We start from the raw sequence: 14202 nt of genomic DNA, 5'->3' as shown, positions 1-14202 counted from the left end.
GGGCTGAGGCCAGGGGAATGGAGACTTCACCCAGAGGTGGTGAAGCTCATGGGAGATTTATGGCCAAGCGGAAGTGGATCTGTTCCCGTCTCAGGATACGACGCACTGTCCACTTTGGTTCTCCCTCACACATCCAGCTCCTCTGGGACTGGATGCCATGGTACAGACGTGGCCGAGGCTGCGTCTGTATGCATTTCCCCCAGTTGTTCTGCTCCCGGGAGTTCTGGAGAAAATTAGCCAGGAAGGGATAAGTCTACTGCTAGTAGCACCTCACTGGCCGAGTCGCATATGGTTTTCGGACCTGATAGCTCTTCTCGATGGATCACCTTGGAAGATTCCGATCAGGAAGGACCTCCTGTCTCAGGCGGGGGGCACGATTCTCCATTCCTGTCCAGAAATGTGGAATCTGTGGGTTTGGCCTCTGAGGGGGCCAAACTCATAGAGGCTGGTCTCTCAACTGAGGTTGTAGAGACCATTCTTCAATCCAGAGCTCCTTCCACGAGGAAACTATACACCTTGAAGTGGAAACTTTTCACTTCCTGGTGTCAAGAACGGCAGTTGGATCCAGTCTACTGCCCGATAGGTTCAGTACTTGAGTTCCTACAGTGCCGCTTCTTATCTGGATTAACCCCATCTACACTTAAAGTATATGTTTCAACTATATCTGCTTACCATGCCCATGTGGATGGTACTATTGTGGGGAAGAATCCGTTAGTTATTTGTTTCCTCCGTGGCACCCAGAGGCTGAGGCCTGCGATGCGCACGAGGGTCCCTGCTTGGGATTTGGCCATTGTGTTAGAAGGCCTATCTACAGCTCCATTTGAGCCACTTGAGTCAGTCTCAGAGAAGTTCCTGACACTTAAGACTGTCTTCCTTCTCGCCATATCATCTCTTAAGAGAGTAGGAGACCTTCAGGCCCTTTCAGTGTCCCCAACCTGTCTTGAGTTTGCTCCGGGGATGGTCAAAGCCTTCCTCTACTCCAAACCTGGATATATCCCTAAGGTTTTGACTAATGTTCCAAGGCCTATTGTGTTGCAAGCCTTTTGTCCTCCTCCATTTGTTACCCCAGACCAGGAGAAACTGAATCTGCTGTGTCCAGTGCGAGCACTGGACACATATGTCCACAGAGCTGCCCTGTGGAGGAAAGCAGACCAGTTATTTGTGTGCTTTGGACCACATAACAGGGGTCGTCCTGCATCTAATCACACTGTAAGCAAGTGGATAGTCGAGGCTATTTCGCTCGCCTACGAGGTCTCTGGTCAGCAGTGTCCTTTAGCTGTCAGAGGGCATTCGACTAGGAGTATGGCGGCCTCCAAGGCCTTAATTTAGGGGGTTTCCCTCAAAGAAATCTGCGATGCGGCCGGTTGGTCCTCGCCTCTCACATTTGTGAGGTATTATGACCTTGACCTGGACGCGGCTCCAGGATCATCGGTGTTGCTGTCTTAAGTGTGCAACAGTTTCACACAGACAGGCATTTGTGATTATGGCATTTTGGTATATAGTTCCCCAAGCGATCCTATCGGACGCAGCGCGAGTTCCTCGAAAGGGTACATCTCAGGTTACGTATGTAACCATAGTTCCCTGAGAAAGGGAACGAGACGCTGCGTTGTGTTGCCATACTCCCTGCATCCCTGTGATCGATTTGCTTCGGCAATTTGAGCTGAAGCCGGTCTCGCCAGATGTGTATTTATCTTTTCCTGGTCGTGACGTCACCCGCCCGTGACGTTCACTCTCGCCATTGGACTACTTGACAGACGTGCATCAGACGCTATCACGCTGAGGGCGTTCCCAAAGCGATCCTATCGGACGCAGCATCTCGTTCCCTTTCTCAGGGAACTATGGTTACATACGTAACCTGAGACGGTTTATAACGGGTCTGATTCTCACCTTATTGATGAACAGTAATTGTAGTTTGTGAGTAAAGCTGCAAATTCCTCCATTAACATCAGCTGCCTTTGTAATAATCCTGATATGTGCTATTGAAAATCGCTGCGTGGCATAAATTATAAATAGCCTATATTAGGCAGTATCTTAGCAAAAGTGCATTTCTTCCTGTTTTCTTCCATTCAAAAAGTTGCATCATATATGACGTAAGCGTGCTTCAGCCTGGAACGTTAAGTGCAATGTGAGTGCAGGCCAGTGGGGGAGTGGGGAGGGGGGACAGTCGCGCTCGGGCTCGGTTCAAGGCAACTGTGCCTAGTGTGAGTACACCCTTAATTATGTCAGATAACACTTAAGCAAAACATGATCAGGTCAAAGTGTCGGAATAATTTTCAAATTTTTATCAGTTTTACTGGTAGTCCACTGTATGATAAATTTTTAGGTATAATATGTCACATTTTAATTTATTTTCCTATCCTCACTTACATAAATGAACTACAGTGTCCTGCACCCACTAGTAAAAATATATCAAAAATATCAAAAATGTTTGAATAATTTTTGGTATGACTGTATAATACATTTCACTAAATTACAAAACTCACAGCCATTTCACACCGCAAGAAGGAACGTCAAGCAGGAGCAGCAGTGAAGCGGGGGTTTCGGTGCAGAGTCTATTTTTGCTGTGCTGCTGACGCTCAAAGTGAAAGCACACTTTTTATGGACAAAAATTGTGATTTCACACAAAAAATGCTCAACAGAATACGCATGTCTAGTGTGTTTTAGCAGACTAAAGAAAAGAAAATGAAGAATCAAAAATATTTATATAAGATTTATCTATTTAAATCTTCTTGTTTTTAATTATTCAGTTTGGGTCAAAGCATGATATATTATACAAAACTAAAGTAAACTAGCCAGAAAATATGATATATAAACATTATTTTAGTTATTACACAGACAGGTATAAGTTTTAGCTCTACCCAAATCAAACCCGCATTTGCGTTCCCCCAAGTTTATAAATGACCTACTCATAAAAATACATTTATAGTTGTCTTTGTAAAGCAATGCTCGCTTTATATGTAGCTTGGAGGCGCTACAAACTCTTCAAGTGTGAATACTCACGTGTGTCTGCAGCTGCAGTGAAGATATAGTTACGCTGACACGCCGTTCACGCTCGTAGTGTGAGGTTGTATTGTGTTGACTAATTCATGTGTGAATGTGTGTATGTGTGTGTGTGTGTGTGTGTGTGTTTGTGTTTGTTTACTGATTAAATGTGTATTTACTGACACTGCATATGTTTTTTTATAGTGTGGATCATGGAGGAGAGTTCAGGATTACAGCAGGACTGCACAAATGTACGTCTACACACACACACACACACACACACACACACACACATTTTTATATATATATATGCCATTAAGGTTAATCAAAGAAGAAAAGAAATCACTCATTGCTCTTTGCTGAAAGACTTTTATAGCTGTAATAAGGACTTAATCTCCATTTAATTTGTAATTTGAAGACTGAAGTGTTTGATAATTTTATTCAATTTCCTTATATTTCCTACTTATTAGATCAAATATTTAAAAATACAAATATTGGAGCAATATGTCTTTATGTTGTTTCTACATCTTTAATGGTATGATTATTTGTGATTTTATATACAGTAGTCAACATTTGAAGTGGATCAAAAACGTTAATCCAAGCTGTCCTAAGAACTAAATTGTCCTAAGAAGAAGGTTTAGATGAAAGATTTTGATCCACTTCAAATGTTGACTACTATATATATATATATATATATATATACAGTGATGGTCAGAATTATTGGCACCCTTGGTAAATATGATCAAAGATGACTGTAAAAATAAATCTGCATTGTTTATCCTTTTGATCTTTAATCTAAAAAATCTAACCTTTCATTGAAGGAAAAGAATTGAAAGTGGGGGGAAATTCACATTATGAAATAAATATTTTTCTCCAAAACACGTTGGCCACAATTATTGGCACCCTTTTATTCAATACTTTTTGCAACCTCCTTTTTCCAAGATAACAGCTCAGAGTTTTCTCCTATAATGCCTGATGAGTTTGGAGAACACCTGACAAGAGATCAGAGACCATTCCTTCATGCAGAATCTCTCCAGATCGTTCAGATTCCCAGCTCCATGTAGTGTTTCTTCTGTTCAGTTCACTCCACTCATTTTCTATATTGTTCAGGTCAGGGGACTGGGATGGCCATGGCAGAAGCTTCATTTTGTGCTCAGTGACACATTTTTGTGTTGGTTTTGATGTTTGTTTTGGATCATTGTCCTGATGGAAGATCCAATCACTGCCCATTATTGGATTTCTAGCAGAAGCAGTCAGGTTTTGATTTTTTATCTGTTGGTATTTGATAGAATCCATGATACCATGTATCTGAACAAGATGTCCAGGACCTCCAGCAGAAAAATAGGCCCACAACATTAAAGATCCAGCAGTATATTTAACCGTGGGCATGGGGTACTTTTTATCCATGTGTGCACCAAACCCATCTGGTGGGTTTGCTGCCAAAAAGCTCTTTTTTTAGTTTCATCTGACCATAGAAGGCAGTCCTGTTTGAAGTTCCAGTCTTGTCTGACAACTGAATATGCTGGAGATTGTTTCTGGATGAGAGCAGAGGATATTTCTTGAAACCCTTGCTGAACAACTTGTGGGGATGTAGGTGCTGTTTGATCATTTTTTTTTAGGCTTTCTGAGACTCAAGACTCAACTAATCTCTGCAATTCTCCAGCTGTGATCCTTGGAGAGTCTTTAGCCACTCAAACTTTCCTCCTCACTGCGCATTAGGACGATTTAGACACACGTCCTCTTCCAGGCAGATTTGTCACATTTTTAGTTGGTTGGAACTTCTTAATTATTGCCCTGATAGTGGAAATAGGGATTTTCAATGCTTTAGCTATTTTCTTACAGCCACTCTCTATTTTGTGAAGCTCAACAATCTTTTGCTGCACATCAGAACTATATTCTTTGGTTTTACTCATTGTGTTGAATGATTAAGGGAATTTGGCCTTTGTGTTTTCTTATGTTTATACTCCTGTGGAACAGGAAGTAATGGATGGACAATTTCATGTTCATGATAACCCTGGTGTGCCAAAAAAATGTAAATATGAATGGGAATATACTTCAGAGATATTTTACTCATAAAAAATTATAGGGGTGCCAATAATTGTGGCCAACGTGTTTTGGAGAAAAACATTTATTTCATAATGTGATTTTGATTTTCAATTCTTTTCCTTCAATGAAAGGTTAGAATTTTGTTAATTTTATGAATTAAAGATCAAAAGGATAAACAATGCAGATTTATTTTTACAGTCATCTTTGATCATATTTACCAAGGGTGCAAATAATTCTGACCACCACATATATATATATTAGGGCTGCCCTCGACTAAAGATTTTTCTGGTTGACTAGTAGTAGTCATTTTAAGCATTAGTCGACTAATTGCACATTTATTAATAACCATATAAATCATAATAAAGAGACTTTGATGGCTACATAGTCTAATCAGCGTTCAAGCACACACATAAATCTTGCCACAGCACACTGGCAGAAGTAATGATTATGAATGTGTCGGGGAAAAACAGCAAGGAGACTGCTTTACCATTTTAATAATTAATGGATAAACTAGTGTTTTCTGTATTTTTGGCTGCAGTGATAAAGTTGACGGTGCTGAATCGTCATCTCCACAAATAGTGTAGAGCCGGCCCGTGGAATATGCAAATGCTAGAGGCACCACTCATCCATAGGGGTGCCAAAATGACTATTTTTTATTATTTATTATTATTTTACTAATACTATTTTAATACTATGAATTCGAATTCGAAATTTTACCAAATGAAGTAACCCCCACACACACACCCAGGCGACTCATCCTGGTCCGCCGCATCTATCTATCCCCGTCCAGCGAGTGCTTGAAGTGCGTCAGAAATAAAATGTGCGATCAGTTTACCATTTGAAATTTGTAGTCGCGTCGCCTCTTGCCGCATCCAATGTAGACAGATTTGCTTTCGTTTGAGGGTGCTTAACTCCCTCGAGTCGGAGGTATCGCCGGCGATACCACCTCGGTTTTTTTCTTACCAGTGTGAAACAGACTCAAAATACTCCGTCAATGTTGCACATACAATTAAGAGTTATACATCATTTTAATCAGTGAAATATCTTCTTTTATTTGTGTACACTCAGAGTAAAAACAAAATGTTGTGCTTTTTGTAAAATAAAGAAAACTAACATGATGCGTGATCTGTCGTCTCCCTCTGAATGAAGTCCAATCTGATAGTTTTTAGAAAATAAAGTGTAACATACTGAATACTAATCACAAAATAATTAGACTTTTGTCTAAAGAAACGTTGAAATGTCAGGTTTTAAATCATGTAAGTCAAATCGAAAACAAAAATTCTCTGTTTATGTAATCTGTATGAAAAGAGACACGTCAGACGCCCGTGATTCAGCTCATTATCCGCTAATGCGGCCACGCCCACGGAGCGAGCGCTATTCAGACGCAAATTCTGAGGCAATACATGTATACATCGTCGGAATTGTGTATTTATTGTCTTGAAAAGTGTTTATCTGTATGTTAAAGCCATGGTTAGCGATCTCTGGAAGCCTCTGTTAGTTCCTGGAATGTCACATGATATGCCTGTTCTTCTTTAGGAGCCATTTGTGGACTAAAGGTGTACAGAGCGCCCTCCGGCTGCAAGTATGAATTGAAAACGCAGTATCCAGCGCTCATAGTGATGACAATAAATATTGAATAAATATTACTCCTCTGAATAGAAAATTGACATAAACATATGAGAATCCATCAATATTTCTCCAAAATGTGCATGCTTTTAAGCATATTAAGAAATTACGGTCAATATTTAAGAGTAAAACAGAGGTCAAAATGTGAAGCTTGAGTCTTACATTTTTTTAATGATGTATAGTTTGTCAACTGCACATTAACATTTAGGCTATATATTATAACAAATATAATAGCCTATATGAAATGCCATAGAGGTAGGAATGTTCAGACGCTTTGCATCACATACTTTAAAATATAATGTATTTCTATTAAAATAGAAAACCATTATTTGGTTTGAGACTTGAGACTTCTTTTAAAAACATTAGTAATGCGTCCAATCTTTTGACTGGTACTGTAATTTAACATAGGCCTATACAAAATTTTCTTCACATGATGTGCAATAATACGTGCATGCATGAGCTCAGAAAAATCATGTTTTTTTGTCAAGAGTGGACATTAATCCTGTTATCAGCATGATCATAGAGGGTTTTTTCACAGCCTACCTGACTGAAAGGGCTCATTAATATGCAGGTCATTAGAGGTCATTATGCGAATCTTTTGTCTTCTCAAGTGTGAATCACAGCATTATTCATGAAGATTCAGGCCTCCACGCATACTGTGTTTCTTGACAAAAAGTGTCTTACAAAATGTAAATCAATATATTGTTTTATATGAACGAGTAGGCAGGATAATTTTTTACATCATTTTGAAGCAAAAACTCTAATCTACAACCTCCAATACCCAGAAATCTTGTAAACACAGATTTTTTTTTTTTTGGCCTTATTTCAGTGACTTAAGTTTTTTGTTTTTTCAATAACCACGCATAAACGTTATTCCTTCAAAAAAACAAACATGTACATACATGTTCCTCACATAATATTGTAGCCTAGTTTGTGCTGAATACAGTGTAATGACACTTTTGTCATTAATATGTTTATGAACAACTGAAAAAAGCACAAATGTCAGGGCATGTCAAAACTTCTCAGGGCCCCAAAAATCCTCAGACCCCAGAGGGTTAACTCGTGCCAGGTGTAGATGGTGAAAGTTACAGAGTGAATATTGTGCCATAATTAAACAAACAAATCCAGCATTTTGCAAACAAACATGATCTGCTTTGCAAAGGAAAACTCGACTCGCAAACAAACAAAGTGATTAACAAATACAAAGGTCAGTTTGAGCGAAAACGCAGAGGAGTAACAAATATATGTAATGTGTTTTACAAATATAAATAAATGAGCCTACATCATATTTCACAAATAAATACAAACCATCCTACAAATGGCATGTAACCTTTGAACAAATACCAAATCTAGTGCATACATACACACACCGGTCTGGTCTCAGTGTTACCTTATTATATTAGTGTTTTTCTCAAAAGTGTACAATATCAACAATATGTCTTGTAATTTAAAATAATAATTAATTTTAATTTTTAATATAATTATTATTTGATATCATTTTTATTTATGTAATACGCACTGCAGACAGAGTATGTGTGAACCTGGTGTTAGATGTAAATTGCAGATCACAACTGATGCCAACTCTTTTTTAAACAAGTATTAATGTCTTCTTTTTAGTTCTTGGTCCCACCTTTGTTGCCATTCTTTAATATTTTTTTCCCCACACTATACTCTTTCCTTCTGATCACTGCATCTGTACTCTTGCAGTGCTTTCTTAGCTATTTTGTCTACCTTTTCACTTCCTATAATAATCATATGTGCTGGGACCCACATAAGTGTAACTTCATCACCTTTATTCTTTATTCTTGAATAGATAGACGTAACTTCATAAAAAAGCTCCTGATGATTCTTAACCATACCGGACTTGAGACTCTGCAGTACAGAGACAGAGTCATTGCAAATTAAAGTTCTGTTTAACTTAGAGTATTCAATCCATTCTAACACCATCAAGATGGCAAACAGCTTAACAGCATATACACTTCAGTGATCTGATGTTCTCCTGCTCATCTCACTCTTCTGGCTGGGAACTAAAATTGCAGCACCTGTAACTCCTGTTATTGGGTCTTTTGATCCATCTGTAAAAAAAGACTTAAAATTAATGTATTTTTGGTTCTCATGTCTATAAATTTCACTCACCAAATCAACTTGATTGTTTACTATTTTAGTCTGTAATACCTCCAGATCCACTACTGGAGTGTCAAACATCCACATAGGGATACTGGACCATACTACAGTTTTACAAAACTCCTTTCCATATACTCCCAGGTCACGTGCAGCATCATCTCCTGTCCAACCAAAACTACATTTCCCTTTCGAAAGGGAACTCAACTCTGCGTTAACCGCTATGGGGAACCGTCACTCGTGACAGGTGTCCGAAATGCCAAAGAATCACACCACTCCAATCCTATTGGCCGGCGTCAGCCTATGACGTAATCATGGTGCGAACCCGGGAGTATAAAGGGGGCGCCCAAGGAAGCAGTCAACATCTTCTCGTCTTTCGGGACTGTCTTGTCTTTGCCATTGATCTCATCTCCGGTAAGGAATTACTCTCTATCATGACTGACAAACGTTTCAGGAAGTGTGCTGATCCTTGTCCCAGGTTTCTAACACCGGAGGACTCACACAACCTGTGCGTTTTTTGTTTGGGCGAGGAGCACGCGTGGACAGTGCTCGAGGGCACTGTCTGCGTTAATTGTGAGCGTCTTCCTATGAGGACGCTCCGTTCTCGTCTGGCCCTCTTCTCGAGGGAAGAGGTGTCGGCACCTTTGCCCGGTGGTTCCAGCCCTGCTCGTGCTGAGGCTGAGCGGCGGCTGAAATCATGGGGCTCACAGGTGGAGCTCGCTGAGAAATTTGAGAAGGGTGTAAACCTTTCTCAAACCGAAGCAGCTGACGAGGACGTGCTCCTGGATGACGATGACGTCTTGTCTTTGACGTCTTCGGATCCAAGAGCGAGTGCTCTTCTGGCTGCAAGCCCCAGAGAGCAGGAGATGGCCGAGGAGGGAGAAGCAGGTGAGTATAGTCAGTAATTGTGAAGGTGTTATTTTGGGCAAAATAACTGAATCACTAGGCTGGCTAGTTTCTTGCAGGCCTTGTTTTTGCCCGCTAGGTTTAGCTCCCTGTGTTAAGTGCAGCTTTTCAGCTATATTATAGTCTTGTTTGAGTTTGCACTTATTATTTCAGTTATTTGTATGCAGGTCGGCCTGTTTCGGCCACCTGACTCTGTTGGCTTGTAGTGCTTCATTTTTCCCTTCATGTTTGAAGGTTGCAAAGTGAAGCCCAAGCCTGCTAGGCCTTAGCTTGTAGCTAGGCTAGAGCTAGGTTAGGTGTTTGTTTGTTACATCACCCTTATTTTGTTACCCCCTTTTTCAGGGTGTATAATTCCTAGTTCTGGCTGCCTCCCGAGGGAGATGTTGGCCATATGCCCTTTTTCCCTTTCATTATATGTAGGTGCTATGGCTAGGGTTAACAGCTAAGGTTATAGGCTGTTGTTAGCCTTCCTGGTTTGTTCCCCCAGGTGGTAGCTATGCAGTGTTGCTAGGCCCCACTTTCAGAACCTGTCATGCTTATGTTTCCGCATGAGCTCCTTGATATTATTCAAGTTGAATGTACGATGCTAAATGATTTTAGCTCTTGTTCTCAAGGGTTCATCACAGATCTTAGTTCTGTTGTTAAGGCTGTGAAACATTTATCCTGTTGGATGGCATGTATTACAAAGCATGTTTGTTGCTTTGGGTTCTTAGCCGCAGCCCTACATATCTTCGATTATGTGAGCTTACTTAGTGCTGCCACAGGTTATCACCTGTCTCTGAATTGTAGGCTTGGGTTAGCCTCTATCTAAGTGCGTGGTGTTTTTTGTATTCCCCAGTTAGGGTTTGTGCTTCACTGAGTGCATCACCTGTTGGATTGCACACTCAGGTTGAGTGTAGACGGCCTTATTCTGCTTAGAATAGATTTGGTCTTTGTTCACTCCCGGTTGATCCTGACCACAGCAACTGTTTTACATTTACTGTTAGATTGTTGGCTCTTTTGTTAGTAGCCTCTCTTCCAAGTACAGCTTGTCTTGGGCGCTGTTGGTTTACGATCATGAGTTTGCTCACATATCTTAGCACTGCCTCAGGCTTATGCGCATGTCGTTTGAGGTAGTAGGCCTTGTGGGCCTCCCTTAAACCATGGTAGCATATGTTTTTTGTACCATGTACATTTGCCTGTTGGATTGTGTAGGCTTAGCTCAGGTTGTGTAGCTAGTTACCCACAACTAGTTTGTTGGGTCTAGAGCTGGTTCCCTTGGAGCTTGGTCCCTATTATGACCACTGGCTGGCGCCACATGGTGTTAAAAGTAGTAGGCCCTTTCAGGTCTCCTTTTTAATCTTCATGTTGGCACGGCTGAGTTGGTTATGTTGCACTCATTCCATGGTTGAGTCTTTATTTTTCTGACTTACACCGCCATCGGCCACGCCCACCTCTGTAAAAGTAGGCCCTAGGTCAGGCCTCTCTTAAGTGCTGTGTGTGCGTACTCTTCCAAGTGTTGGTTTTTTACGAGTACTTGGCCTGCTGGCTGGTTTAGTCATTTAGTTGCCATTGGCTGGTGCCGTATGTTCATAGGTTATAGGCCCCAGTAGGGCCTCCCTTTAGTTTGCATGTTGGCTCAGTTTGCTTTGGTTTCTATTTGACTCATCACCATGGATGGGTCTTGATCGCCACTAGCTGTCGCCACGTGTTTACGAGTTGTAGGCCTTTTAGGCCTCCTATGTATCATGTTGGAGCTCGGTTTTGTACTCCTCTCGCTTAGAGAGTAAAAGATGCTTTTACTGAGTACTTTTTCTGAGTGGCTTGCCTCTCAGGGTAAGTTCTTGTGTTAAAACCAGCTATTTGTGTGGTTTTATGCATTTACTTCCTTGAGCTTGGTCTCCTTTAGAGCTCTAGTAGAGCTAAGTAGTTACCTTGTTGTTTACTTGGTTCTATTTTTGCTCCTAGAACTTTAGTGGCCGCTAGCTGACGCCGCGTGTGACGGGTAGGCCCTCGGGGCCTCCTTGACTAACATGCAGGCTTACACCTTTTTTGTGTTTTCTTTAATAATTTTTACTGAAAACAGTAAAAGGGGATTTATGTCGCTGGCTGGCCAGGGCTCCGGCTGACTCATTAACCTCCTTCGTAGTCGGTTTGTCTTGCCTGGAGCTTGATAACACTGCCACGAGCTGATGCCACGTGCCTGCTGAGGTTATAGGCCCATGGGGCCTTCTTTAGCGCATGATGGCGTACGCTGTACTCCTCTTGCTTAAAGAGTAAAAGGTTCTTTACTGAGTACACTGCTCGCTGGATTGTGTTGGTATGGACTTTGTGGGCACCCACAGTGGCTTTATTGCATGGTTGGTCGTGCGCTGCAGCACATTTGTTTTAGGCAAGTGGCTTCTTTGCCACCCTGAAATACCACCATCCGTTTTTATGTCTCTGGTGTGATTCTAGTTCTTCTTCAAAACTTCAATTATGTTGTAGGCTCTTTTCCGGCCTCCATAATTATGTGCCTACAGTATGGTCTATCTGTTAGGTTGAGCTTCGTACTTCCCTTTGGGTTGACTTTGTAATTGTGCTTAGCTCCCTAAGCTGGTCATTGGTTGTAGACTTCTGTGAAGTCTCCCGCTGAGACCAGCCCCCTAGGCTGGTTTGTGCTCCCCTGTTCCAGGGTTTTTCTAGCGCACAGCCTCCTCAGGTGCATTTGTCAGACACTGAGTAGATCCCAGGATGAGCGGGTTTTTACTCCCCTCAATACGAGGGTTTATAGCACTCAGCTGAGTTCTGCTCTCCGGGATGCCCATCTCTGCACGTGGGTTTGAGTTGCTCACTGCTCTTTCACAGTCGCTCTTACTTGCTCTCTTCTCTGAAGAATGTGCTATGGAGATTCTGTGTAACAGACAGGGCTGGCCCAGACTAATTCTGGCCTTCGCCAAGTTGGTACGGCCTCCCTGGTGGCGTCGAGGGTGACTCTGTTCCCCTCTAGTGACTGGCTGAGTTCCCTTTCAAAAGGGAACGTCTCAGGTTACGTATGTAACCATGGTTCCCTGAGAACAGGGAACGAGACTCTGTGTTGCCATGCCATGCTTCGGGCTGCCTGCTGGACAGTCCCTCAAGACGAGTAGGTGTTGACTGCTTCCTCGGGCGCCCCCTTTATACTTCCGGGTTCGCGCCATGATTACGTCATAGGCTGCCGCCGGCCAATAGGATTGGAGCGGTGTGATTCTTTGGCATTTTGGACACCTGTCACGAGTGACGGTTCCCCATAGCGGTTAACGCAGAGTCTCGTTCCCTGTTCTCAGGGAACCATGGTTACATACGTAACCTGAGACGTTTTCCCCTTTTCCTTTTCCCAAATTGTCTTATAACACTCTTTTGGTTAGGTGACTATCTCTATGTCCCCTCAGACTAATCCAGTAATTTATAAGCAGCTGTGTCCATCATAGGCTCACAGTCTTTTCACCTGCCTCTATCTGCAGTAAGCACACTGGTGATGTTCTCATGGCTCCGAGACATAATCTCAATGCCTGTGCCTGAAGATTGTCCAGCCTCACTAATACTGATTTTACTGCTGATCCAAATGCCTGAATCCCAGAATCCAACGTAGATCTTTTTAGGGAAACATATATATAATATAATGACTTAAAGTTTGCTCCCCACTCCACTCCTGTAAGATACCTCATAATGTTTAATACTTTTTTACATTTATCCGCAACATGTTTAATATGTGATCTCCATGTTATTTGTGAATCAAACCACACCCCCAAAAATCGAAAACTTTCAACTCTTTCCAGATTAATCCTACATAATTTCAGTTTCACGAGTACACGTATACATATAAGTAAATGGAGTAAAGTTAAGCGTATTTGGCGTGCTGTCCGGGGGGGGAGGGCTCCGAGCTCTAAATTTTGGCCCGAACCCAGAGTACTCCCCCTGGATGTGGTAATAATAGATAGATAGAAGTGAGGAGATGGGGTGGTGGAGGGATACTGATAACTGTTAAACGAACAGAGGTGAGTCTGCAGTATATATACCTCTTGTTGTTGGTTGAATTGATTAGCTGAATGCTTTCCACTTGTGCTAATTAGGTTAATTATCTGAACCTGCTCCTCCCGAATTTTGTTAATAAAACATCGTTTAATATCCTTGTTTTTCTTTCGAGGGAGGCTTGAGCCCCTGCCCCTTTGATCGCGAAAGTAAAAAGTGCCCTTTGCGGTCACATCGCGGTGCCCCCGCGTTCCCATTTCCTATCCTCCCGGGAAGCAATTTTGGCCGAGGGAGAAACCCACAACAACAACTTTTTTTTAATGGAATAGCTTGGAGTAAGAAAACACATATAATATCACATCCTATCCTACATGACGAATAAAAATAACAAACACATTATGTAATATAATTTTACTTCAAATGAATGAGGAATGAATGGTTGAATCCAAGCAGCTCTAAAGGTTTTTAGAATAGTTATAGAATAATCTGGAATCCTTCTGAGGCTGCGCCTGCACTTGAGCTGTTGCTCTGTTGATCATTTAAACATGTTAA

General features: G+C 41.6%; 1 protein-coding gene across 15 annotated transcripts in view; it reads left to right on the top strand.

Annotated features, from left to right (window-relative positions):
• The window catches only part of LOC127508728 (NACHT, LRR and PYD domains-containing protein 3-like), a 274592-nt gene that overhangs the window by 227770 nt on the left and 32620 nt on the right, over positions 1 to 14202 (top strand). For all 15 annotated transcript variants that reach the window (XR_007928889.1, XR_007928888.1, XM_051887018.1 and 12 more), the window contains one exon: positions 3187 to 3233. Coding sequence is in view for 13 of the 15 variants with exons in the window: in XM_051887018.1 (XP_051742978.1) it covers positions 3187 to 3233 (47 nt within the window). In the remaining 2 variants the exon portion in view is untranslated. The remainder of the gene's footprint in view (positions 1 to 3186; positions 3234 to 14202) is intronic.

This window comes from Ctenopharyngodon idella, chromosome 3, assembly GCF_019924925.1.
Source record: "Ctenopharyngodon idella isolate HZGC_01 chromosome 3, HZGC01, whole genome shotgun sequence".
NCBI classification, from domain to species: domain Eukaryota; kingdom Metazoa; phylum Chordata; class Actinopteri; order Cypriniformes; family Xenocyprididae; genus Ctenopharyngodon; species Ctenopharyngodon idella.
The sequence above is the reverse complement of the archived record's forward strand: the minus strand, read 5'-3'. Positions and strand labels throughout refer to the sequence as shown.